Genomic DNA, 26,414 nt, shown 5'->3' on the forward strand with positions numbered 1-26,414 from the left:
TTCTGTAGCCTATCTTTACACTCCACCTTTCCATCCTCGCTACTCAATTTTATCTCTACTCACACTCCCTATCGGCTCCCACAACCGACTTTCGTAGGTAACCTACTTCCATGACTTTTGTCGACCTACCTCCACAGCGAGGTCCAGTTTCTGACCTACTCCATAAGTCTTCATCTCGGCAACCTCTCTCATCGCCATTCAATCTCTCACCTTGCTCCTGCCCCCTGAAACATCATCCTCCAAAGCAGTTCCCAACGACAAAAATCCTGCCTATCACCATCGCAACAACAGGCAGGAGGGCTTCTCCTATCAGCAGAATCTCCCGTTTTCTTCCCTCCAGCTTTGTTATCGTTCCTCAGCCTCTGGACTGATCTCACGACCATCTATTAACCCACATCTCTTCTCTCAAAAGTCTTCTTATTTCCTTCTATTGCTTTCAACTGAGCGAGGCCTTCTCAGCTCCTTTTGCCATCTCTTCAACTAGATCTCTCTGTCTGGGTCTACCTACCCATCCAAACCATCAACCTCACGCGTATCGACGGATCCAACAAGACATCAGGGTTATTAACCGAGGCGTATCAACTTGCAATTCAGGCCTGATTTGTTTATGGTGTACGTCTTTTTCATCTTTGAAAGAGGCCTAACAATGGATAATAACGACGGTGGTGGTGGTGGTGGTGGTGGTGATGCAGGGGGAGGAGAGGCACCTGGGGGTAGATACTGCGTCATGCCAGGCTGTAACCTACGGCAGGCTCAGAGAAGGCTACTCCTGCAGGGGGAAAACGAGCGGTTGCACGGGGAGCTGAGGGAGGCGAGGGAGGAGCTTGCGGGGGAGAGGGCCGAGAAGGAGAAGTTGAGGGAGAGGGTGAGGGTGTTGGAGGCGAGGTTGGGGCCGGGGGGGTTGCATACTGAGCGGGTAAGTTTGCTTTGATTCAGGGGGAAATCCAGGGGCTAACCAACAATGAATACAGACGTGGCAGGGTTTGCTCAGGGACTTTCTCACTGGTGTGCCGGGGTTGACGTATCGGATGGTTTTTAAGCAGAGTGCCAAGGAGGAGAACATGAGTACGCTGGTTACTTGGAGGCATCCTGATTTGAGGTTTGTGCCGGGGGTGCGGGTGGTGGTGGAGGAAAGTGAAGAGGAGAGTGGTGAGGAGGGAAGTGAGAGTGGGAGTGAGGAGGGAGAGGGTGAGGAGGAGGAGGAGGAGGAGGAGGAGGAGGAGGAGGAGGGGGAAGGAGGTGATGATGACAACGAGCTGCCAGGAGCAATGCTGGACACCCTGATGGGCATATTGACACGCACCCCTCAGAAGGCTGTCGTCAAGTACGCCAAGCCCTTCCCCTTTGAGAAGCTCCCCGGGTTCATCCAGCTTGACATCTTCATGAAAGTCCTCTTCAAAGACGGTCAGCTGATCCACTGCGTCTCCCGACTGGACGCCTTCCACCCCCCTTCCACCTTCCCCCCCGAGGAAGAGCTGGAGCGACGGTCTGGACTGCGGCACTTCTTCTTCTGGGGCCCGGAAAAAGACTGCTGCGTCAACACCGACGGCCACGAACCCGCCGAGGTGCTCGCTTTACTCCAAGTCTCCAAACGGTTCCTCTTTCTGGGCACGCACGTCTTCTACGGGCTCAACACCTTTGCCTTTTCATCCCTGGGCGAGTTTCATCGCTTCTGTCAGGGGAGCGGGGTTGCGAGGGTGGAGAGGATCCAGCATGTTGAGATTGTCTGGACGGGCAACCAGCACCTCACGGCACCGACATACAGGCGGGTGGCGGCGAATGGCGAGGAGGTTGGCGCGCCCATGGTGCCGTTCTCGCGGAGGACTCACGCGTTGAGCTGGCTGGTTGATATGAAGAGGTTGAAGACGCTGGTGGTGCATATCAATGAGTCGCAGAAGAGTTGTATGCGGAGGGGGACGGAGCACCCGGCTATGAAGAGGCTGCTGGGGAACAAGACCAAGGGGCAGCCTAATTACAGGATGAACAGGGCTTTGAGGACGGTTCAGGGGGTGAATTATATTTACCAGCTCAGGGGGATGGAGCGGGTGAAGTGGTATGATTTGAACAAAGCGGTCCGTTCGGGTGGTGGGGTGAGGCACAAGGTGGAGGATTGGAGTTTTGAGAGGGATATTGAGACTGTGGTCGCCATGCCCAAGGTGCCAATTAGGGCCGAGGGGAGTCGGTTAGAGAAGCTGAGGAGGCTGGTTGGAAGGGGTTCGTTTGAGGATGATGAGGAGGATGGCGATAGGGGTGATGGTGGAGGAGGAGGAGGAGGAGGAGGAGGAGGAGGAGGAGTAGGGAATGGTGGTGGGAGTGATAGCGGTGGTGGCGGAGCTGGTGCGAGCCAGGGCCAGTGGAAGCCACCCGAGAAAGACTGGGAGCTCGTGAGGGATACTTACAGTCTGGGGAACGGCCGGTGCTCGTACGATGAGCTCAGAGAGGGAGAAAGTAGGGGGTATGATGCCGATGTGGCCAGCTTCGCGCTGGGAAGCAACAGGGGTGGAGGAAGAAGAAGAGGAGGTGGAATGGCTAGAGGGAGGCGTTCAGGGAGCGTTGCAACGCACACAACCACTACAGGCTACATATCGAACCTATCCACCAGGATCTCAAACCTGTCATCCAGGCTCTCACAACTCCACTCCAACTCTTCAAACATTGCTCGCCCTCCCTCGATTGCCCACTCCAGGGCCATCTTGCCGCTCTTTGTAGGCAGCTCAGATGACGACAGCGAGCTGGTCATCCTAGACTCGAGGCCCATGTCCTTCAACAGAACCACCGAAGCCGCCGACGGAGAGCGCTTACGAGCCATGCTAGACGACCTTCCCCCCGCCAACCCCTCTGCTCAAGGTAGCATGCAAACCCCCCATTCAACAGCCCCAAGACGCTCCACCACCACTTCTTCCCTCTTCGTCAGCGGCTACAACACCCCTCTTATCAAAAACTCCAGCACACCAACTCCTCAAGCTCCCCCAAGAACCCCCTCAATGTCAGCCTTGCCCCCTGGCATCGCCCAACCCCCCAGCGGCGGGCTCTTCGTCACCCCTCGCCCCTCCGCTCCCACTCCTCCCCGCCTGGCACCATCAACACCCTCCATAAAACGGGAGTCATCCACCCCCGTCCCCATAATCCACCCCTCTAGGTCAGGGGAGCAGATCGATCTCACCCAGGACGACGACGCGTCCGAAATCGTGGATTTGACCGAGCAAAACGACGAGGACACCGACGATGACAAGGACAGTGTCATCTCCAGCGATAGTGACGATGATTCCGACAACGAGGAGGACACGCCCGATGCGAACCAGCTCAGAACACCACCTCCTAGCTCACGCAAGAAGCGGGGGCTCGATGATGCAGGGGGTGAGGACGAGGGTAGCCCCAGTAAGAGGGCGAGGAATGAATAAATGGGAGTTGAAAAGGGGGTAAATGGGTGGGAATGGGACTGATTTTCATCTTGATATGCGTTAGTTTGTTGCTTCATATAGGAGACGTTGCATTTAACGGGATATCATGTATGCTGCGTGGGATGGGAGTTAACGTTGAAATTTCATGGGATTTATAGGTCATTTATTTGGGGGGGAGTTCATGTAATTAGTTTATATTACCTAAGGGGGTTTTGCCAATAACAAAAGTGCGTTGATTTACAAATATTCTGCTATGATCGTGAGTAACAAAATCATTTTGTTTCGAGTATAAAAAAGTAAAGACGAGCCAAAAAATTCAAGTTAAACGTGAATGGAAAAAGATATGCAATATCACATGTGCCCACAGCCAGAATCGAACTGACGACCTCATCATTACTAGTGATGCGCTCTACCACTGAGCCATGCGGGCCTATTGGTTGTTGCTGTTGTATTACCCACCCCATCCACGCCTTATCATTGTAACCATTCCTCCGTCCTTTGCTCCACCACCCCTATACCTCCCCCCTTTACCTTCCCCCTTTTGCCCTCCGCGTTCATTCCTCCGACCCACCATAGCTTCGCACCACCACCTTCCCTCACAGCAACACCACATACTACCAGCTCACACAAAAATCACAACGCAACGCATACATTCACCATCAGTTACGTACCAAACCCTCAACCCATATCACACAAAAATTGAATACACATCCCTCCTAATACCCAGCCCCCCTATAATAATTCCCCGCCGCATCATCCCCACCTCCAGCAACCTGCGCACTAGGCGGAACATAAGCCTTATACCTCCCCTCCCCTCCCCCTCCCCCAGCAGCGGCACCACCACCAGCACCAGCAGCACCCTCCCCAATCCGACTAGGTAACCCCTGCCGAGCATCAAACGCCGGCCCGCTCGGCTTCAACGGCGGAGGCGACATCGTGGTCACCGGCACCGCCGGCCTTGACGTGTACGGACTATCCGGCGCACCACCATATCCCTCACCTCCATACTGCCCACCCGCATTCGCAGCAGCAGCATAATAAGGATTGGTCTGCACTCCCCCGGGAACAGCCGGCGGGGGAGCACCCGGAGCACCCGGAGCACTCGGAGCACTCGGCGCACTTGGGCTGGCAGCCGCATAAGGATCGTCGTTGTTGTTGGCGCTATAAAACGAAGCGTACGACCCGCTCGGATTGTGATGCGCCGCAACAGGCGAGTCATAAACCGAGGTGGACAACTCCTGCGGCCCCCCATAACTTTGCGGACGAGGGTTACCACCCGGGCCCCCTGTTGACGGGGACTGATAAGCCGTGTACTGCCCCTGAGGAGGAGGCGACACAGAAGTCTGGATCGGGGCCGGCTGCTGCCCGCTAGACGGCACCCTCTGTTCGTTCGGACGTTGAGGGTATCCCTGCTGCTGCTGTGGCGCTTGCTGCTGCTGAGGAGGTTGTGGTGGTGCCTGTTGCTGAGGCGCCTGTGGTGGTGCTTGATTTGGCTGGGATGGAATCTCCGCACCCGCAAAATACACCGGCGCAGGAGTTCCCGTCTGAGGAGGACGCTGGAAGTTGGGAGAAGGTGAGGATGGTGGGTATTGAGATGATTCTACTCGTATATACAAATCAGCTGTTGCTCAGTTCTAGTTTCGCGATCCCTCCTAAGCGCCAAACTCGGCCAATGCCGTACCTTGTTGAGCAGGGGCAGGAGTGTAGAATCTCTGCGGGTCTTGAGGACCAGATGGACCAGAAGCGTAGCCCTGGCCGGCAGGAGGATACCCTCCAGGAATCTGGGGGCGCATCGCGTATTGGTGATACGTGGGACCAGGAGGGTGAGACATGGACGACTCAAGCAGAGCCTCATAGTCCCTCCTAGCCTTGATGAACTTTTCATTCAGCTGCGTAAAGTCATCTGCACACCCAGTTAGCCAATCCCCATTCGAACACCCTCCTGGAATGCCATACCTTTCTTCTGAGAGTACTTCTCAATCAGCTTGATAAGCTTAGGCCGAATGGCCAACGTCTGGTGATAGAGCTTCTGTGTCGCAAAGTCAGCCTTCCACTCTCCACCCTCCAAAATCCAGCCCAACATACCGATATCTCCTCGTTATCCTCCTCCCTCGGCCCAGTATTGCTCGCACTCAACAACGTCAACAACTTCTCCACATTCTTGATCTCAGCAAACACCTCCGCCTCCATCTGTGCCTCCCTCTGCAGCTCATCCGGCGTGGGATCGGTCAACTTCTCCACATAATTCAAGGGAAAAATGCCCGTTTTCCCCTTCAACGAACCCCTCCACCAATCCTTATACACACTCTCCAACACGGCAATCACATCCCCCTTCTTGAACTCCAACTCCCCCGGCTCCGACGGCAAGAAATCGTACAAAGCCCTCACCCTCGACACCGTCGCCGCCGTAGTCCCAGAAGCAACCGGCTGGATCGGCGCTGCCACCTCCTCCTGCTGCTGCTGTTGCTGCTGTTGTTGTTGCTGACCCGCACCGGCACTCCCACTGGGGCCAGCAGCAGCCGAACTACTCCCACCAACTCCCTTCCCCTTCTTCCTCTCCTCCTCCTGCAAGCTCAGCTTGAGCGCCATCTGCAACTCCTCCTCTTCCTTCTGCCTATCCACCTCGGTCAAGCTATTCTTCTGCGGCGCGCTAGGAGGGTGCAGCGTGGGGTTGCTCTGCTTCAGGCGATAGTAAGCATCGTACATGATCCCCAGATCCGGATCAGACTTGAACATGTCGCTCCAGTCCTTCATCCTCTCCAGAATCTTCGCCTTGACTTGATTGTGCGTGTTCCGGTCGTTGGCCAGTTTGAGAAGGGCATCGGTAAACGCGCGGGAGGAGAGCTCGCGGTGCATGTTCTTTCCACAGTTTTGGGAGAGGGCGTTTGCGACCTGCACAGGTAAATCATTACTTGTTAGCAAAGGGGCCAAATGTGTGTGTATGTGCGAGTAACAGAAGCAAAATGATAACCCACCTCAAGAGTATACAACTGCACATTCGCATTCCGATGAGCCAGCCTCTTAATCATGCTCTGCACCGCATCCTTGCTCCCATTGGCATCGCTTGCTACCCGGTCGCAAACCTCCATGATGGCTCCCCAGTCCTCGGAAGTAAGATTCTCATCCGTGGCCTTGTCTATTGTTCACTTGGTCAGCATCCCATTTCATCAATCATGGACAGAAAAGAAAGACATACTAATGGCCTCATCATACGGCCCGGCCGCCGCCGCTCGGAACATGCTGGGCGAATGTGTTGCTAAGCTTACTATCCCTGGCAGAAAAGACCGATGCGACTCGATCAAAAAGAAAACTCTTGTGCTATCCCGACCCTTCGGCAGAGAAGATGCGCAGTTTTTTGTCTAGGGTTGGCGGTTTCGGCGTTGCTGGTAGGTGGTGGTGAAAGGTTCCGGAAAGGAAGCTCTGACGTCGGCGTTCGATTGCTTGCTCAAGGTACGGGGACGGATAAGCTCCCCCGCTTCCCGCCCGTCAGTTCGTCGCTGTTATTTCTGTCTGGTCTTTTGGCTCGTCTCGCCAGGAACTGGATAGTATTGCTTTTTGCTGGAAAGACTGATATCTCAAACGGAGGATATCCTCTCTAGGTGCGGTGTGGTGATTGCACAAGGTTGGTATCGATGATGATCAAAGGTCAAGGTTCAAGGTCAAGTGGGCAGTGCACATGTGCCGCGTGGTTGGTCAGGCCTCCCACCAAGAGCATGGTATGGTTACGTAAATACTGCCGCGCACTGCACGCTAACCAGCAGCATCACATGTAAGATACAGTAAAAGCCGTAACAACAGCCGCCGCTTCAACTTGCCGCCCCCCCATTGCGTATGCAGCTTGCGCAGCCACGAAAAGAAAACTCCATCTTGGCCGACAGCTCTTGGACATGTCAAGCTAGCACATGGCAGATTTCCTCTCGAGGTGTCTTGGCCAAAAGCCAGACTCCTACCATTCTCTATCACTCATACACAATCAAGGAAGCAACAATATCAGATCAGATGAACCATGAGGAACAACGTAAAATTGGGGGCTATGTCCACACACACACACCCTCCCCCACTAGATCATATACAATACAATAATAGAAATATATGGTGTATACAAATGCCATTTGTAAATACACCTCATGCTGATGCTCCATGCATCCTCCATCTCTATCGCTTCCAAACATCCATGTGCTCGCTCCGATGCTATGCCGTTCCTCTTCTTGCTGTCTGTTTGGTTTTCACAATCTCTTTGCCACCCACCCATCCCAACCTCACCAATCCCCTATATCCCTAGCATCTCATTCTTTCTGGAAACATAACTCAAAACAAACCAAACCCCCATGTTAAAAAGCAATCGCTCGCTGTTGTTCCTGTCCTGATCCCCCCCCCCCACAGTCCCCCATAACATACAATCCACTTTGCAACGCCAGAGAAACAAAAAGGTAGCCCACAGTTCACATGACCAATCAAACAACCCAAGAAAAGATCACGACCATCCTTTCCTCAAAACTCCTCGCAACCCCGGTTCCCGTTCATTACTTCCGTCCTCTAGGCTCCTCCTCCCAGGTCCCAATTCACTCAGTTCAAAGAGCAACGGCTCTTCCGTCGGACCATCCACACTGGTGCCCAGCCTCGCCGATGAAAATGAGTTTGGCCTATTCGTCCTGACGGGATATCGCACGCCCCGACCACCGAAAGGACTGGCGATAGCCGCCGGCGGCACATCTCCTAGACTCTCACTCCCATCCTTGTTTCCCGCGCTACTGCCTTCTGCCGCAGTAGAACTCTGCCCGCCTGCACCTCCCTGATAGGCAAGCAGCGTGCTCAATGTCGGTACATCCTTGTCTGCACCCGCCTCAACACTGGCGCTGCGCTGGCCAGGATATGAATCCACATCAGCCGCCAGTGAACGGTGCTGCTGCACCACCGAGCTAGATCGCCGGTTCGGGTTGCCCACATGGTACAACCTGGGCGATAGCGGAATGTCAATAGCACCCGTGCCTTGCCCGCCCTCCTGCGCGACAGGAGTCTCCATATCTTCGGCTTCGTCTTCCTCGGCAACAGTGACACCAGAACTCCTACCAGCACGGCGGGTCACCTGCCCCGGAGCTTGATAATCAATAATAGAATTCTCACTCAGCCGAGACGGAATCGCTGGCGTGTGAGGGGTGTGTGGCGAGAGTGGCTTGCCAGGAGAGGTAGACGTCGACATGGAAGCCGGGTTTGCCATGCTGGGCACGTTGCCGAGTTGGCGGCTTGACGTGCTGGAAGAACGCTGCAGATGCATCGACGACGCCATCGAGTCTGTCAGGGCATTGTTCGTTTCCCGCATCATCTGATACTTGGACAGCTGGTTGGCCGTCCTCTTGGAGGCCGAGGACTCGCCCTTGCTGTTGACCTCGAAGCTTTTGAGCGTCTTGTGGCTGTCCAGGGCCTTGAGAAATTCCGAGATGTTATCGTCATCAGTCACAAAAGAACCCGAGCTGGCGATACCTCCGGCTTCGGTCAGAAGGCCCGATCCAGGTTGAGCGGATGATGACAAGCTCTGCTTCCCGCTGCTGGCCTGATCGTCATCGCCCCTGCTCTGCCCGCCAAATGAAAGGCGCCCTCGTCGGTGAGTAAAGCTGCTGCTGTACCGGTTCCCAGGCTTGGGCGATCCCGACACCACAGGTACATCCTGTGGAGGTACAGAGGGACCCCGCAATGATGCAGCCATTCCGGCTGTCAGCGATGATCGATTGCCAGACCGACTAAACTGGCTGAGTCCTGACGGGCGCGATAGTGATTGCGGGGACGGTGGCACGTCTGCATCCGCAAGTCTGGGAGAGCCTGAAACTGAGCCAGCTTTGAACGGCTGGAAAGAAACGGATGGCCTCCGAGAGCCTTCCTCCCCAGTTCTCAACGGAGGTCGGGTCAGAGCGCCACGGATAGGTAATGAATGTGGCGCACTTGGCCGCTCCACGCTGGCTGAAGTAGACTCTGATGGGGAGCTCGTGTCGGATCCAATAGGGCGGACCTGTCTCAGTGCAGTGATGGGGCTTGTTCCCAGCGCCCCTTCGCCATGGAAGGTGGACAGACTGCCATACGTCTGCTGGGGACCCGGCGTCTCACGACCGAGCCTGTGAGCTGGGAGCGAGCCCGGCTCGGCATACGAGTCAGATCTTCCATGCCTGCGTGACCGGTGCTGGATGGTTGGCCTAAAGAAGTTCTCCTCCACCATGAAGCGCGAGCTCAGCAACGATTCTGAAGCGTCTACCCGAAAGTTGCAATCGTTTCGATAAGTAACCGAGGCGGAAAATCGGCCCACGGGGATGTCAAGATCTCCAAAATCATATGTGGTCACCGCCTCCCTCCCATCTCCCTCGTGGAGTGGCTGTCGTAATGGGTCATATGTGGTGAGATACTCGGGCTCTGCAGTCGACACCCGACACTTGACTTGCAGTGCCGGATGGACTCCCTTGGCGAGCGCTTGTTGCGAGTACTTCCAGCAGGGCGTGACGCGTGTTGCCATAAAAAGTGTGCGAAAGAACATGATGGCCCTCTTGTATAATGTCGGTAATGTTGGGGCAAAATCGCCAAGGCCGTTTGTTGATAAATCTTTGAGCTCGATCGCCCACCGCTCCAGGACGACCTCGGTATTCTGCGCTCGCGGTCGTCGGCTTCCAAATCCATCGTCACTTGTTTCTGAAGGATTCAGGGCTTCCAAAACATCCCACCTCTTTCCGTTGTCGTCGATGAGCACCAGGCTCTGGCTGCTATTTAAGCTGGAAGCATCGATGTACGTCTCGATGACTAGGGGCGGCGGAGGGCTCTCGAACGAGCCGGACGTCTTGTATACTCGAAGTTCATGCCGAAAATCGTCGGTATCGTCGGTGTCTATAGAAAACTGGTTGCTGTCAGCGGGAGTATATCACATGCAAACAACCTGTCCGGCCGTAACTTACCCATTTGTTCACCACCTTGGTCCCATCGGCGTTCCGGCGGGAAGTCGGCCCAAGGTTCACGCGAGACCCTAGAATGAGCACAGCGGCTTTGAGGTAGAAGTTCTGTCATGATGTCAGCCTTGTCCTGTCCTCCCCTTTCCACACCCACGTACCTGGATGATCTGGTCCAGCTTCTTGATGGTCTCCCGGGGGGTATCGGCGCCAGAAGATGCCGGAGGACTGCCCGGGGCTGCGGCGTCCGAGCCGGTGCGGATGCGGTCCCTCGGGTTGTTGGTACGTGTGGGGTTTGTCTGGGGAGAAGATGCGGGGGAGGACACCCGGGGCGGGTGACGGGATTGTTGATGCATTGCTGCGGCTAAGGATGGAGGTTGGGGTCGGGACAATGGCCTTTACATCGGTACGGGGATATTGTGTAGTAGGTAGGTAGGTAGGTGGGTTGTTGATGTGTTGTAATGTTGCAGGATGGCTATCGAGAAAAAGTCAAGGTCAAGCAAGTGGTGCCGAGTGTTGTTTGTCAAGAAGTTCGGATCGAGACAGATGTGGAGGTGGATAATGGATGGTGGATGGGTGGATGTTTAGGTGGGAGGGTTCCAGCGGGTATTTGCATCCATCGTTTGAGGCGGCGAGATAGGTCAGGATGGGAAGTTTGAGAAAGAGGGGATGATGGCCCAAGGCGGATCTCAGGGGGAGGGGGGAGGGAGGATGCTGGTTGGCGGTGACGGTGACGGTGACGGCGACGGCGACAAAGTGATAAGTGGTCAAGTCCCAGTCCCAAGGCAGACGGCCGGCTGAGGCTCTAGGGCTCCCCCAGTGTGGTTCCACGTAGTAGGCAACGGGAGCGTGCAGCTGCACCTAGAGAGGCACGAAACTGTCTGTCTTTTTTTACAGAGAATGTCGTGCGCTCTTCTCCCGATAACGACAGTCACCTCAGTCACCTCAAAGTCATAACAGACGGCGATGTCGGAAGAGAACCCACGGTTAACACGGTCGATGCGCCAGGCGATCGAGATAAGGATTGACTCCCTCACTTGTTCCTGGCTGCATCGACTAACGTAAGCAGGCACCTCGTGGTCAAGGAACAAGGGTTCTTTGGCAGGAAGCTTAGCCCAAAACGGGCGCTACAACAGACTGGCAGTCGTCTGTCAAGTGCCGGCATAACGGGGAGCTTACAGCTGGCAGTTTTGGTCTACCACCACCACCATCTTTCAGTCATCAATCCATCATCGACTTTCTTTTCGGAGAGAACCCAACAAAAAGAGACAAGTGCCGCCCCCCCTTCCCCGTGACCGTTGAAACTGGTGTGCTGGTATGTACATAGTGCAAGCCTCTCTTTCGTCATCACATCACGCAAAACCGCCAAGCACGACCAAGACGAGCGATGATGCAATGTAACTAGGTTGATTTCCTTATCTCGTATCATCGCTCATCGGCAGGCAAATGCACCTCGCTGCCAGCCTCCCGCTCACCTCCTGCCTAGAGCTAATTCTCTTGTTTTGACTTTAAAAACATTGAGATGCCTAGATCCTTTGCATATATTTTCTGCAGTCTCGGTCCTGAGCGGTTCTCCGCTGACAGATAAATATCGATGGCTGGGAACTCATTCACAAGAAACTTCGGTCACCACTGGTTCTCTCCACAGTCCAATGTGTGGCATTTAAGTCTAGGTATCAGCCTTCAACGGCTTGCAGTCTTACGGTATAAGAAGTTGCCTGGTCACCAGTAACCTGTTGCCTCCTCTCATTCCGAATTCACCAATGACCACACAACAAGTTGAGCCTCTACCAGTCTTATCACGATATCTCTTCTCTGTGCTCTCTTTTCTCCAGGCATACAACAAAAACTCTCAGACCTCGAAACCCCAAAAAGCATCCCCACCGGATTACCCCTTTCAGCCTCCGTATGGTGTGCCTGTGTCAGTCTCTGGATCAACCTCGCACTGCATTGGACACAAGACACACCTGCCTCCCCGAACCACTGGTTAATGGACTCAACCAAGCCTTTCCACACCATAATGTTAATTACTTCCCATGTCACACGTCACTCTTCTCTTGTCATACAGAACATAGAGAACCACCCATCGGCGATAAGGGAGATGAACCAGGCCTTACTTAGCCACTCACACTTCCCAAGCAACTTGCGCTTTTTACCTTCGGCAAAGATAGCCCACACCCAGCAAATAGGACCTCAATCCGATCCGAGGCTGTCCGTCCTGCATACCTCGTGCTTAGTTGTCCGTACATACACACATACAAACACACACACACAGCAACCCATCACATGCCAGCCTTCTCTCATGCAAAAAAACAAAGATATGCAATGCACCACAACGTGGGATTGTCCAAACCCTGAGTGGCAATTGACCAACAATTGGCATTCGGGAGAACCAGCCTAGGTAGACATTGGACAAAACAACCTCGCAGACCTAGCATTTGGTAGCTAAGCCTCATATGTAGGTAAGGTAAGGAAGATGGTCTCGGACAGCAAGAGTATATGCATAGGTAGGTATGTGTTCGGATGTGCATGGTATAATGCCAGACTTTCCACTGAAGTCAAGTCTCAAAGCAAACCATGTTACACTACCGCGCAATTGACCAACAATTGCATACCCACGGTGCCTATCTCAGAGAGGACAAGTCACCCACCATCCACAGAGTGCAGGTGTAAATAAGATGTCCTCAAAGACGGCGCAATTCTCCATCGCCAATGAACACCGCGACCACCTAGGTACCTAGCCATACATCAACGGCCCACCAACTGAAAGGCCATTGAAAGCACGATAGGTAGGTATCAAACAGATCTCTCAACCAGGTCAGATCTCGCGACCAATTACTTGCTGATTTGCTCACCATGTGGAAATGTATAACTCATATGTGTGTATGTGCTGCATAGGTATCTCTCCATAGTATGTACATACCAACGTGGCCACCCATCAATCTGCCACATACCTCTCTTCCCCAAACCAAGATATATATATATATACAAGCGAAAAATGCAGCCAGAGCAGAGTAATCAAACCATGTACAAATATTCAAGTCCTTGTTGCCACGCTCCCAAAACTCCACTTATGCGTTGCTGTTATGCATTCAGAACCAAACACTCAACTCGTGACACCCCTCAGCACCCCTCACCAACAGCTACAGCAGCCGCCGGCCCTGACGTACCCGACTGCTCCCTCCTCCCGCCTCTCCCCCTTCCCCTCCCTCTATTCTCCCTCGACGGGCCAGCACCACCACCCCCTTTCTCCCCCTTTCCACCTTCACCCCCACCACCACCACCACCTCTCTTCCCTCTCCCTCCTCCTCCCCCCCTAGCATTCCCCTCACCAACCCCCCTAGCTTTTTCCCCCCTCTCACCCTCACCACCACCACCCCCACCTCTCCTCCCCCCCCGTCCCCTCTTGTTACCACCCTCCTTTTTACTCCCCCCCGCCCCAACACCACCCAACCTCCTCCCCTCCTCCTCCCTCATCCTCTTCTCCTCCGCATCCCACCACTCCTGAAACGCCTGCTCCTGCTGAATCTCCTCCAAGCTCCTCTTCGCCGCCGCCTCCTTCACGCTCTCTTTGACTCTAATCTCTTGCTGCATGATATCCTCCATCGTGAAGCCCGCCATCAAGTCCCTCTCCAGCTTGTGCGCAGGTACAATGTAATTTTTCGAGTGCGGCACCAGGGGCTCTTCCTTCTTTGCAGGAACAGCAGGAGGTTTGGGAGCGCTGGATGAAGGAGTAGAACGCTGACCCGCAAACCTCGTGTCGGGGGAGGCGTTCCTTATTGTCTGTACCGGTTTGACGGCGGGAGGGAGGAGTTGTGGTGATGGCTGAGCAGGAGGTTTAGGTCCACCCCGGCCTTTGATAGTAGCCAGCTTCCACGGTGCCGCGGACGCGGACTCATCTTTGGCTCGTTCCCACGCATTCTTCGACTGCTGCTCCGCCTTCGATGCCGCCATCGCCAACTGAGCGTCCTTCTCCGCCTGCTGCTGCCTCTTCTTCTCCTTCTGGCTCATCTTTCCTTGAGCAGGCCGTGGGGCACCCCCCTCCTTCACCTTCTGCGCCGCCAACCCCGCCGACAGCGCCGACTTGGGGCTCTCCGACTGGATGATGCCCCTAAGGTCAAGCTTCTCCGTCAACACAGCAGCCGCACCACCCCATGGAGTCCCCGTCTTGACTGGAGTAGTACCACCTACATCCACGGGACGGGTAGCAGCAAGTGTAGGTTTTGCAGGACTAGGCGCGGAATACGGGTTGACCGGAGGCGATGACTGCTCAAGGCTCATCCAGACTTTCTTCCCCTTCCCCTTCACCGAGCTCCCCAGCGGTGCGATCTTGTCCTCCGCGGGTACTTCACCAGTCTTTCGGGATCGCAGGGAGGGACTGTTGATAGGCGAGGAATCATCCTCCTCCTCCCCCTCCATGTCAAACATCATATCCCCCTGCTCCCCCTTCGCCTTCAAATCGGGACTAAAAGGCTCATTCCTCCCCTTCCTGACCCTATCAGGCGTAGGCGTGAACAAACCCCCCTCCTCCAGACTCCCAAACTTGGTCCTCCCACTCACAACACCCATCTTCCTCTCCTCCTCCTTCTGCACCTTGAACCCCATCTCCCTAACCCTAACCTGCCTCTCCTCAAGTACATCCTCCGCCAACCCCGCATCATCCAACTGACTGCTCAGCTGCGCCCGATAACTCGCCAGATAAGGATAATGCGCCAGCTGGTTATCCCTCACCACAGCATCTAGCTCCAGCAACAAGTCCTCATCCAGCTCGTCAAGCAAGTGATTCTCCAGCATCGTCTCCAGCTGAAGACAAATATACTCCAACCCCGCGTCCTTGAACTCGGTAACTGAACACGGCCCAATCGCATTGAGAAAATGCGCAATATTCCGAATATTCGCAAACCGTCCCATGACTTTCTGACATATCTGCGCCAGTCGGTCCAGCATCAAATAGTTCGCAGTCGACATGACCTCCATGACCAGATCCAAAAAGTCATCAAGCGTGTCGCAAACCGCCGAGTCAAACAGCTCACTCCCCGCATCTGCGTAAAGATATTGCAACACATACCCAAACGCCGTAGAGTCGATGTGCTTCATATCAAGCCTGATGATCCTCTCCTCCTGCTGCCTACGACCAGCAAGCCACGCCCCCCCGGACCGCCCAAAGAACAAGCCCTCAAACCACGGACACCGCCTGCACAAAAACCTGCTGTGAACAGCCACCTCCGTCCCATCAAGCTCGAGCAGCGCATCCCCATCCTCAAAAAACCGCCTCCTGTCCCCCTTGAGCGCAGCCCGGAAGTCCTCATCCATGCACCTCTCCGGTTCCACCTGCAGCCTCGCCGCAGCCTCAAGGTTGTGCATTTCGAGTCGCACGGCCAGTCTCATGACCTCCAACCGCACCTGGCGGTACCGGTACGCCAGCGCAGGAGCATGCCGCGTATAGTTCCACACCGGAACCACCCGGTCCCGGTAGGCAAAAAGCACCAGGTTCAACAGCGTGAGCAGGTCCAAGCCCTGGAGGCAAACGACCGTTTTGCTGCCGTCGTCGTCGTCCTTGTGAACGGTGAACAACTCATGTGCATAGCTGCCCGTCCCCCGAAACTCTGACAACGCTCGTCGGAGTACCGAGCTGCGCGCAGAGAGCAACCAGCTGTGCACAGGAATCTTGAGCTCAGGGGCGGACGACACGCAAACGACCGTGTCCAATGGTTCGTTTCGGCATCCCCACGTGGCCAGGTGCTGAGCCAAGTCTCTCTCCAGATCCGGGGACCTCAAGATTTCATAAGCGATATCCCCAAGTCGTGCCTCAAGATCAGGGTTCTCCCAAAACTTCCGGCTTTCTTGCGTGGATTCCCCATCCTCAGAAGCTTCAAACCCTTCCAGACAGTTCAACGGCGCCACATCATCCCACAGAGCCTGCTCATCCACCGCCAGCTGCTGCTTCATCACCTCCGAGTCCTCCCGGATAGCAGCAAAAGCCCCATACGCAGAGGCCCGAACAGTAGCAACCTTGGTGATATAAGGGACGCGCTGGAACTTGAAATTCCTCTTCGATTCCGAAATGTTGTTGGCGGAAGAAGCGCCCTTGCCTTTTACACGCTTGATCCTTCGCCACACAGCTCCAGACTTGGTGCTGAGAATCACCGAACCATTTTCCCCGACACCAACCGAACAGACCCCGTCCTTACTGGCATTCCAGATCCGTTGAGGTGCCGTCACGGCGCCCTTGAGCTTGGACGGGTTCGTCGTCGATGTGGCCGGTGGGTTCGTTTCCATCTTGTGATCCAGATTCATGGTGAACAAATCACCCCGTTTCGTCAACGCCGCAATGGTTTCTCCGCCCGAGGTGATGTAGCTGACCTGATTCCAACCTACTTCATGCCGATTTGACAATCTGAGATTGCCGATGTAGTCAAAGCTCGCGAATGGGAATTTGACAATATGATAACCATAGCCCGTGAAGATGCATACTGTATGGTTCTGCAGCAGGATGGTTGTCGCCTTGTCAATGGCGCTGACCATGACAATCGGCGACGAGAAAAGGGAAGCGGCCACCTTTCTAGGGGTTTGCTGGTGTTCAAGCGATCTCGAGTCAGCATCCATCAAGGCCAGCTGGCCAAGATTCTTGCCCCAGCAGTAAAGCGATGCACCGGTGTGAGCAACCGAGTGTACCGATGAGGCAGCGACGCCAAGAACAACCTCCTTTTTCAAGGCACCAAAAACTTGACGAGGTATGGTGCTGATGGGCTCCTCGTCCTTCCTGGCCGGAGCAGGAAGCGCATACCCTAGCTGTGACTGGGCATTGCTGCCCCAGGTCCACAAAGCACCCGTGTCATCAACAGCCATGGTGTGATTTTGTCCTAGAGCCACCTGGCCAACCCTGCGATCGACAAAGGGGCCCTGCACAGGAACGTAGGTGAAGCGCGTGTTCTCATCACCGAGACCCAGCCGGCCACCACGTCCAACACCGCAGATGTAAAGGTTAGAAACCGGATCTGTTGTTAGAACTGCACTGTGGAGCTTGGAGAGCACGACATCCTGAATCACCAATGGCCGGTTCAGGACCAAAGCAGGAATCTTGGACAGATCCTGTGACGCCGGTCGTTGGGCGCCGATTTCTTCGAGATACTCATTGTAAAATCGTTGCAGAAGGTGGTCTGGGCGGTTCAGAAACACTCGCTCGGGAAACTGACGATCGTCCTCGTCCCCAAAGCCCAAGGATAGGTTTCTGTTGCTTCCAAAGGCATACAGGTCTTCTCCGATGCCGTTCCGGTGACTCGCGGCTGTGATGCTCTCAACAGTTTCCTCCGGGTCATCACTATCCGACCCATCGTCAGCCACTTGGGCACTATCCCAATCCTTCAAATTACGTTCTCCAATCGTCGAGTTGTACAAGTCAAACGGACTGTTGCCTTCGTGGTCCTTCGTCTTGATAAGCTGTCCCACTCGGTTCACCGAAACCATGTGCCCTGTCAAGTCGGCGCGTTCCTTTTCAAGAAGCATCCTCGCAATGGAAATGTTGCCCGCATACAGAGCCCTGTGGAGCGCATTCCAGCCACTCTCCGGGTCCTGGGCGTAGATGTCAATGGCGGGGTGCCCGAGCAGAGCTTCGACAAAAGAAACGGCGTTTTCGGCGGTCGAGGAGGCTGCGCGCAGCAATATCGTCAGACCGGCATGGTCACGGCTGTTGACTTCGTTCCGACCAAGCGATCCATTCCCATGCCCCTGAGTCTTGCGCGACTTTGGAGTCGGTCTCGGTGGCGTGCCATGGCCATGGCCAGGACTCCCCGCAGCCCCTATGTTCGAACTCCGCGCGGTATTCTGAGCGCTCTGGCCGGCGGGCGAGAGGAGGCGTCGAAACTTGTCGACATCGTCTTCCCAGTAGGATTTCCACAAGAGATGAGTCATTAGCAGTCGATGATGGCTGAGGCCGGCCGCGAGAGTCCTCCAGGCGCTTCGATGTTTGCGCACCTCGCTGTGGTCTCTGTGGATCACGGCTTTTTTAAAGGTGCTGTGTAGAAGCGCAAGAAAGACGTCCCCCGGAAACGTGCGTTGATGTCTCGGTCAATGGCCCTCGTCAGAAACACAATGCTGAGTGAGAATTTCGCTGCAAGTGGCAACTTCGGCGCAATGACGCGGATACTTTGGGAGCTCGGTCAGATATGGGACGCGCGGGTGCGGTAAGGGTCGAGTATGTCGATGTTTGTTGCAGTGTCTCTCGAATTTGGTGAGTGTCTGGTCGAAAATAGGAGTCGGCGACGCGGTGGCTACGAGGTGTCTAGGAAAAGGAGATGACAAATGGCAAATTGCTGGGGAATAATGCCTCCGTGAATCGTGTGCGCAACCATCATCTTGATAACCCCGCGCCAGTGCCGGGCAGCCCCCTGGTCGGGAATGTGCCACTATCCAGCCAATCGGGTGCCATGCTTCAGGGTCATGTTCCAAGCTCTCGCCATCAAGAGCCTGCAACCGCTACAATAGGTAATCACTGCTGGTACTAACCTATGCCTGTCGGTCTGTAGCATTGGAAACGTGCGGCTGGTCCACACAACTTGTCGGTTCTTGTCCATGCATGTCAAGATCTAGTCTGGCGGGGCATTCTTGATGGCGCTTGTGGGAGCTGGGGGAGCTTTGGGTGATGAGGTCTGTGCTGATGACTGATCCAATCCAATGGCTGATGGATGTCCCAGCTCTGCGGTGTCACTGGATGCAGCAGAGAAATGCAGACGATCCGATGCATTCAGCCTCTTCCCTTGACGATAGCTTAGAGATATATGACATTATTCTATGCCGGTAGTCAAAACATAGATGAGGTTATATAGGTCACTCGAAAACAGTTCAACATTAGGTAATCCCACCAAACATCCAAACCCCCCTGTCGCGATGTGAGGCTGGGATGAGCCTCCGATGTCGTTCCCCCCGCGTGGGTTTGGCTGTGAAAATGTGGGGTGGCAGCCCGCCGCATCCAGAACCACACTTCGGCGTTGCGTGTAGCGCTCTCCGGTCGGTTACTGAGTTCGGGTTGTAGTAGCAGTCAACGACACCTTTTTTTTTCGCTTCACATTTTCTTCGTGATACCCTTTTTTTAATTTTTTCCATTTCACTCGTAGCCAGCCTGCAGCCGTTCCCGCACCACCGTCCACCCCCAACACATCTCCACAATGGCGTCCGAAAAGGCCCCCCTCCCGTTTGTCTACACCTTCATGGCTGGTGAGTTGCTGCTGCCGTCCGGCCCATCCGCCAAAAACAACTCAGCCAAGACCCAAGACCGAGAGATGCTGACCATGACTGCCCACCACAGGCGCCATCGCCGGCGTGTCGGAGGCAAGTTGTTGTAACAAACCATACTCTAGTCAATTGGCCTGCTAACATGCAAGCACACATAGATTTTGGTCATGTAAGTTGCTCTGACGCCTGCTGGTCGCGTGCCCCACGATGCTAACCGCAGCCCTACTTCCCCAGGTACCCCCTTGACGTTGTCAAGACCAGAGTGTAAGACCAAGCATACACATATACGACACCAATCCTGCCCGGCAAGCTGACAAGAGAGGATCAGACAACTCCAAACCGGCAAGGCCGCCGCCGGCGCCGACACCTACAATGGCATGTTCGACTGCTTCTCCAAGATCATCCGCAACGAGGGGTATGCGCCAAGTTCTTTTTCATAATGAGAAGACACCATGACCGGACCCCGTTAACACTCCCCCTTCTCCCCAGCTTTTCCCGCCTCTACCGCGGCATCACCGCCCCCATCCTCATGGAGGCCCCCAAGCGCGCCACCAAGTTCGCCGCCAACGACAAGTGGGGCAAGTTCTACCGTGAGCTCTTCGGCCAAACCCAAATGACCCAATCCCTCTCCGTCCTCACCGGCGCCTCCGCCGGCGCCACCGAGTCCTTCGTCGTCGTCCCCTTCGAGCTCGTCAAGATCCGCCTCCAAGACAAGGCCTCGGCCGGCCGGTACAACGGCATGATCGACGTCGTCATGAAGACGGTCCGCAACGAGGGCATCCTCGCCATGTACAACGGCCTCGAGTCCACCCTCTGGCGCCACATCCTCTGGAACGCCGGCTACTTTGGCTGCATCTTCCAGGTCCGCCAGCTCATCCCAAAGGCCGAGACGAAGCAGGGCCAGATGACAAACGACATCATCGCCGGCTCCGTCGGCGGCACCGTCGGCACCATCCTCAACACCCCCATGGACGTCGTCAAGTCCAGGATCCAAAACACCGTCAAGGTCGCCGGCCAGACGCCAAAGTACAACTGGGCCTGGCCTGGCGTCGCCACCATCGCCAAGGAGGAAGGGTTCGGCGCTCTGTACAAGGGCTTTGTTCCCAAGGTTCTCCGTCTCGGCCCTGGCGGCGGCATCCTCCTGGTCGTGTACACTGGGGTGATGGACTTTTTCCGCAACATGAGGGAGGCCAAGGGTCTTTAAATTGGTCTTTTTGTGAAGCACGCACGCAGCGCTATGAGTTCAAAAAACGGAGAATGAAAAAGGGATGATAGATACCCCCAGGGTGGCAAGCGGCAAACGGTGGTGGCGGGCGCAATAGTTTTTACCAACTGCCCATATTTTCCATACAATTTTCCTGTACATACACAATACATCTAGAGATAAAGATTCGCACAAAGAGGCTAGAAAGCACACCCAAAAAGGGGGTTTGAATTTGGATATTTTGCGTAGACAAAATCGTATGTTTTGGAATGCTGTGATCATTGCAATAGTGTTTTCCGTGAGAGTGTTATGCTATATAAAGGAACAAAAAAGAAGGGGTGGTAAAATTGATCAGAACAATTGTTATTCTGGGCAAAAGAAATGTGTGACTTCCCAGTAACAGGACGGAGTTATGATGCCCACAGCCAGAATCGAACTGACGACCTCATCATTACTAGTGATGCGCTCTACCACTGAGCCATGCGGGCTTTTGTTTGGTGATTTAATGAAGACCCTCTCCGGCAGTTACCCCTATCTGCTGGTGCCAAAAAAATTTTTCGTTGTTCGAACAGACAATCGTAAGAGAACAGGTAAAGGAATCACCTTGTTGTTATTGTTGTTGTTGTTTTTGCTGTTTGTCAGTTTGATGGTTTTGGTGTCTGTGGTGGGGAACTCACCCTGGAAGGACAAAGCACAAGGGTGGTGAGCAAAAATTGCAACTGACTGAAGAAGGGCATCTCCGTAATGTCATCGATCAGGATAGGATTGACAACCAGCCCAGTGGATTTCCCAGCTTGGTTGAGCCTCGGCCTTCTCAGTCGGAATGTAACAAAATGCGTCTTCCCAAGATTTGAATTCATGGTATATAGATAATAGGATGGATATGTGTGCAAAATGCTTGAACGACAAACAGGCATATGCCCATTAGCCATCGCGATTCGAATGTCAGTCTCCTCGAAACAACAGCAGTGGTATCAACAACTCAGCAAGCTCCCGCACTACACCAAGCCATTGTTCCCTGTCATCTCTCCCACGTCTTCACAATTCTCGCCTTCTCCCGAATCGGCATCAACCAAGTCCGTTTACTCCCTGCCAAAAGCCCTCCACAACCGGCTCTAGCATGCCCCCTTCCACTAGGCAAAGACGGTGTAGCAGCAATGCCAAAAAGGTCGTGCCATGGAGGGCGATAGGGCCCGATATCTCGTCGCCATCCAGCTTGGCCACATTCAACCATTTCTCGACTTCCACATTACCGGTAAATGCGTCGTTGTTGGAAATCTGACAGACCCGGCTCGGCTTCGCCTCCTCCAACGGGCGGCTTCCTCCTAGTTAACCACCAACGTGGCGTCCCTTCAACACTCATCCACCCCTCCTATCCTCTCACCCCAAGCCCTGACCACCCACAAACTTTCCCAACGGTGTCCGATCCCTCGGTTTCTCAATCAGATCCCCATACCCGTCCAGCCCTGCCGCCATAATCCTCAAAATCTCAAAGATATGCGCCCCCTTGAACGTTTCCGCCCACAGCCTCACTACCGCACAAGCTAGCTGTCGAAGCTTTGTGCTATCCGTCGAAGCAGAAGCATTCATGTCGATCGAACGGGACTGGTGATGGCCCCCGCCGTGGTGATTAGCCGACGACGAAGCTCCTCCATTCCCGCCACCCAACGAAGGATCAATCGGCACGGCGAATTCTGTCTCGTCGAGCATCCGGCAAACCATGTCCAAAACATGTTTCTCCTCCACTGACAGAGGTTGGTCGGCCGGGCCTATGGCGGAGAGCGTCAAGAGCCACTTGGAAAGAAGGATGGCGCATTCGAGGTTGCACACTATTCCACTCGGTTAGTACCACTTCATATCAGAGTCAAACCGAAGAAACACCTACAAGAATGCTGCATACTCCACTCCAAACTCTTCGTCCTCGCCACATAGTTCACCCCTACCTTCACCAAATGGGCCAGCGCATGCACAGCCGGTACCACCGCTCCGTTCAGCCTCTTGTTTCTCACCAACAGCGGTGCGTCACTGAACGCTGACGCAATCAAAACATGATCCCTCGTCTCCAGACTCCGGCTGGGGCTCAGGTCGGTGTAAAGCCTGATGTACGCTAGCCTCAACAGCGCTGCCGAGTTGAAAGCCACTGGTCCGCCAGAAAAGTTGTCTGCCGATGCCGGTCCTCCTGATTCGTTCGTTCTGATCTGCCGATGCTGCTCTACTCCGGTCTGCCACACCCGCAAAGCGTGAGTAACGTCTTCGACGTCTTCCGGCTTCATCCCCCGTCGAAAGTCGTATGGCGAGAGGCTGGTAAACGATGTCTGCTTGAGAAGGAAGATATGCTGAATGAGAGCGTGGATGAGAACATAGTTTCCGAGCGAGGTAAGCGGTGGAGGTGGAACTTGAGACGAGCGGTTGAGAAGCCTCATAAACGCGTCTTGCAGGGTGATGTCGACAAATTGGCAGGTCTGGCGTGCTTCTTGCCACTGCCAGCTTGTCTCTGCCCTCCATAGTCGAGACGGGCTGGGCAGGAAGAGGTGAACATCGGATGTTAGTAACATTGGCGGGGTGTTGTAAGCGATGCTGCAGAGATTGAAGAAGCAAAATGCGACAAGCTTCGTGCGAGTGGCCGATTCATGTCGGACCCAGGTCTCGTGGTCAACTGTCTGTTGGTTAGACTCCGCGACCAGTCCCTCCTCCCGGACTAGCACAGCGAGTTGGCTCTGCAAGCCAAGGGCTTCCTGGAGGATGGCTTTGGGGCCCCAGAGCCCAACCGAAAACAGCAAAAGGATAGCTTGGATGGTCTCAAGACGGGCGTGTGGAGTGTTTGGAGAACTGGAGTGTTTGTTAGCAAACTTCAGACCAGATGCAGGGAAGGGATCATTACTAAGGCTCTCTGTGCGTCTCCTGAGTCATGGGGCGGTCTTGATGTACTGACGGAAACGAGTGCCTGAAACCGGAGCTTGGGGAGGGTCGAGTTGAGTGCGGGCTGTAGGCGGCTGGCGTCGGAAGCAATCCATGTACCTCATGGCTATGTCTTCGGCGAATCTGTTCCAGGGCCACAGCCTTTGCAGCATACCACAGGGCATGGCCGCGGTTTGTTTCAAAACGATACTGAGCTCCCACCGCAAGGACGGCCAGCAAGAGCTCGGGTGCCAAATCTATGGGTGCCAGGCTTGGTAAATGGAGAAAAGGTAGGTGTTCGTGGAACCCACTGATGTATCCGTCGAGAAACCTGTTGAGAGTATGTCGAGATGGAAACACAAAGTCGTTGGGAAGCACCGACGAAAACTCATCCAGCCTGTTTTTGACGGCGATATGATTCGCTCCGGCAATTCTCCAGTTGGGAGCCTGCATCCCATCTTCATGCATCCTTGAACCGTCATTTGGATCTCGGGCATCAGGCTGCAGTGACGGGAATCGAGACGGGAAGGCAGAAGCAGGCTTCGACGGCCCACGCATGTCGCCCCCTAGACGAGACCACGATCCGAAACCTTGGTCCATTTCGAGCCCTGGTGGGAGGAAATGCTGCGTCCCATAATCATCCAAAAACAAATTGTAATCCTCAAAAGGGGCCGGCTGGGTCTGGTATACACCCGACATGACACCCGGGTCCTGCTCCCGAACACGATCCCCGTAAGGGTTACTGTCGTGATACGTTTTCACCGGAGCAAGCGGCGGCGGAGGCGGCTGGTGGTCCGAGATGCCGGACATCATGGATGGCTGCATGTTGCTGACTTCGCCGGCCGAAGCAAGATGCGTAGCTGCGTCAGATAAGAGGTCGAGATTGCAGGCTGGCGCCCGTGCTGACATGCGCGGGTCAGGGGCGATCGGCGAGACAACGGTAGGCTGCAAGACTTCCTGTCGATACATTTGATGCGGTGGTGGTTGCGGTTGCTGCTGCTGCTGCTGCTGCGGTTGCGGTTGCATACCGAGCATCTTGACATCACCATGGTCATCAACAGGTCCCATGCCAGCGCCCGCCGTCGAGGGCTTCCGCGGTCTGTGGCCACCGCCATCTCTGTTGCTAGCCGCCTCGTTGGAATGGACAAGCTTATGGTGACGGGAGAGCAAATCTCTGATGTCCATGTCAGTATGCTATGCTTTCTCGAAGACGGGAGGCAGGTCGGTGCGACGCCGACGGGGCAGACACGATGCGGTGATGTTGAGACTGGGAGGTGACCTGAAGGGCATAGGGCATGGAGCATGGGGCATGGGGCATGGGGCATGGGGCATGGGGGTGCTGAGGGGGGTAGTGTGAACCCACGTCCCACGCGCGCCAAATGCATGCAGTTGCGGCAACAGAAGCATACGAGCGAGGTCACCAGGACAGCGGCCCAGCAGAAGCTACCAAGCAGCCACACTGAGGGGTCCTGAATAGTGGGATAAAAGATAGTGAGCAGCTTACCGTCGTCCAAAGTGCTTTCCACACCTAGGCCACTCGCAGGAAAAGGGCTTTTCCTTGGTGTGAGTCCTTTCGTGCCTCTGAACATGTTCCACGCGCCTAATACAGAAGGTAACGTAAGTCAATATGCGACACTTGTTAGGTCCCAGGTAGAGCGGTACCGACCTGAAGCATTTGCTACAGTACTTGCACGGCAGCGTCTTGGGCTTCTGCTGCCGGGTTTCCCCATTCTCGTCGGCAGTGGCTGGGGCGGGAGTCTCGATGGATTGTAGGGGGCGCATGGCGTGAAGGTACAGACAGCTTGTACTGTATACAGCAGGCCCGGTGGAGAGGGAGGAGAAAGCCACAAAGGCTGGAGAGTGTGGGGGAGGGGGAAAGGGGGAAGAAGAGGGGGGCGGTGGGAAGGGGGAGCTGGGGCCAAATAATTAGACGGCGAGGTTTGCGGGGTGCCGGTGCCGTGTCTGTGTCGGCGTGAGGGGAGGGACAGGAATGTGTTGGCCGGATCTGGATCTGGATCTGGATCTGGATCTGGATCAAGCAGCACAAGACATGCTTGGTCCTGTTGCTTGTGTGTTGTGTGGTGTCGGTAGGATATCAGCCAGATGCTCTCCCCTGAATCCTGACCGGTTGCTTGCTTGCTGGCTGGACGTCACCCCTCTCTGATCCCTGAGAAATCACCACGCTTCAATCTTCAAAGATAAAGCAGGCCTTGGAGCAGCCCGACGTCAGATGACGACAAGGAAACAGTTCCGCAGAGATTGCGGGGGTGGGCGAGAAGTCGAACTGGGAACTGAGACGGTGTGCGGGAGCGGTGGGCCTGACTCGCTCGTGGGTGTACCGTTTCTCCTCCTCCTGTGGCGCAATCCTGGATTGGATAAAGGTGAATGTCAAGATTGCTGTAGCTGCTTGGAGGGTTTGGATGGATGGATGGATGGATGGATGGATGGATGGGTAAGGTCTCCTGAGTGAGATGGAGAGACGTGGAGAGAGACACAGAAGCGGAGAAAAAAGACACAAACAACGATGGAAGATCAGGTCCAGGCACACAAGCAACAAGCGAGGCAGGGGGGCGGGAGAGGTGCGTTTCCAGCGCCAACAAAACGCGGAGGCGGGGAAAAAGAGGGACTTCGGCAGTCGGAAGAAACGGAGTGTGGGGAGGAGCTGCAAAGAGGAGCTGCAAAGAGAAGCCGCAAAGAGGAGAACGGCGGCGGCGCGACCAGCTTCCCTTTTCTGGGCTCCAACCGTCTGTGACAGAG

General features: G+C 55.0%; 6 protein-coding genes and 2 non-coding genes across 8 annotated transcripts; 4 read left to right on the plus strand and 4 right to left on the minus strand.

The window, feature by feature from the left end:
• Nucleotides 1–1,028: 1,028 nt before the first annotated feature.
• Nucleotides 1,029–3,401, plus strand: QC762_001470 (uncharacterized protein; the record flags this gene model as incomplete). Its single annotated transcript, XM_062882999.1, has 1 exon — nt 1,029–3,401. The coding sequence occupies one exon, from the start codon at nt 1,029–1,031 to the stop codon at nt 3,399–3,401; it is 2,373 nt and encodes a 790-aa protein (XP_062743497.1).
• A 358-nt stretch (nt 3,402–3,759) lies between these two features.
• Nucleotides 3,760–3,831, plus strand: QC762_0066460. The gene has a single exon. It is a non-coding gene; the product is annotated as a tRNA-Thr (tRNA).
• Nucleotides 3,832–3,950: 119 nt separating this feature from the next.
• HSE1 (ESCRT-0 subunit protein hse1) lies at nt 3,951–7,127 on the minus strand. The gene is given in 7 exon segments (XM_062883000.1): nt 3,951–4,485; nt 4,495–5,001; nt 5,083–5,304; nt 5,358–5,430; nt 5,487–6,293; nt 6,377–6,537; nt 6,598–7,127. Coding segments are annotated over 7 exon segments (2,181 nt in total). The 5' UTR covers nt 6,641–7,127; the 3' UTR covers nt 3,951–4,117.
• Nucleotides 7,128–7,439: 312 nt separating this feature from the next.
• On the minus strand, nt 7,440–11,190 carry ATG13 (autophagy protein 13). The gene is made up of 3 exons (XM_062883002.1): nt 10,486–11,190; nt 10,334–10,435; nt 7,440–10,275 (listed from the first exon to the last, which is right to left on the minus strand). The coding sequence occupies exons 1-3, from the start codon at nt 10,678–10,680 to the stop codon at nt 7,876–7,878; spliced, it is 2,697 nt and encodes an 898-aa protein (XP_062743499.1). The 5' UTR covers nt 10,681–11,190; the 3' UTR covers nt 7,440–7,875.
• Nucleotides 11,191–13,254: 2,064 nt separating this feature from the next.
• Nucleotides 13,255–21,031, plus strand: QC762_409600 (uncharacterized protein). The gene is made up of 6 exons (XM_062890417.1): nt 13,255–19,537; nt 19,629–19,651; nt 19,714–19,724; nt 19,790–19,819; nt 19,884–19,970; nt 20,045–21,031. The coding sequence occupies exons 1-6, from the start codon at nt 19,489–19,491 to the stop codon at nt 20,757–20,759; spliced, it is 915 nt and encodes a 304-aa protein (XP_062743500.1). The 5' UTR covers nt 13,255–19,488; the 3' UTR covers nt 20,760–21,031.
• Nucleotides 13,448–18,235, minus strand: QC762_409610 (uncharacterized protein; the record flags this gene model as incomplete). The annotated part of the gene is made up of 1 exon (XM_062890418.1): nt 13,448–18,235. The coding sequence occupies one exon, from the start codon at nt 18,233–18,235 to the stop codon at nt 13,448–13,450; it is 4,788 nt and encodes a 1,595-aa protein (XP_062743501.1).
• Nucleotides 21,032–21,175: 144 nt separating the features above from the next.
• Nucleotides 21,176–21,247, plus strand: QC762_0066510. The gene has a single exon. It is a non-coding gene; the product is annotated as a tRNA-Thr (tRNA).
• Nucleotides 21,248–21,468: 221 nt separating this feature from the next.
• QC762_409590 (uncharacterized protein) lies at nt 21,469–26,404 on the minus strand. The gene is made up of 5 exons (XM_062890416.1): nt 25,324–26,404; nt 25,162–25,257; nt 23,641–24,831; nt 22,645–23,588; nt 21,469–22,588 (listed from the first exon to the last, which is right to left on the minus strand). The coding sequence occupies exons 1-5, from the start codon at nt 25,437–25,439 to the stop codon at nt 22,140–22,142; spliced, it is 2,796 nt and encodes a 931-aa protein (XP_062743502.1). The 5' UTR covers nt 25,440–26,404; the 3' UTR covers nt 21,469–22,139.
• Between the last annotated feature and the right edge of the window lie 10 nt (nt 26,405–26,414).

Source organism: Podospora pseudocomata, chromosome 4 (assembly GCF_035222375.1).
Source record: "Podospora pseudocomata strain CBS 415.72m chromosome 4, whole genome shotgun sequence".
NCBI lineage: Eukaryota > Fungi > Ascomycota > Sordariomycetes > Sordariales > Podosporaceae > Podospora > Podospora pseudocomata.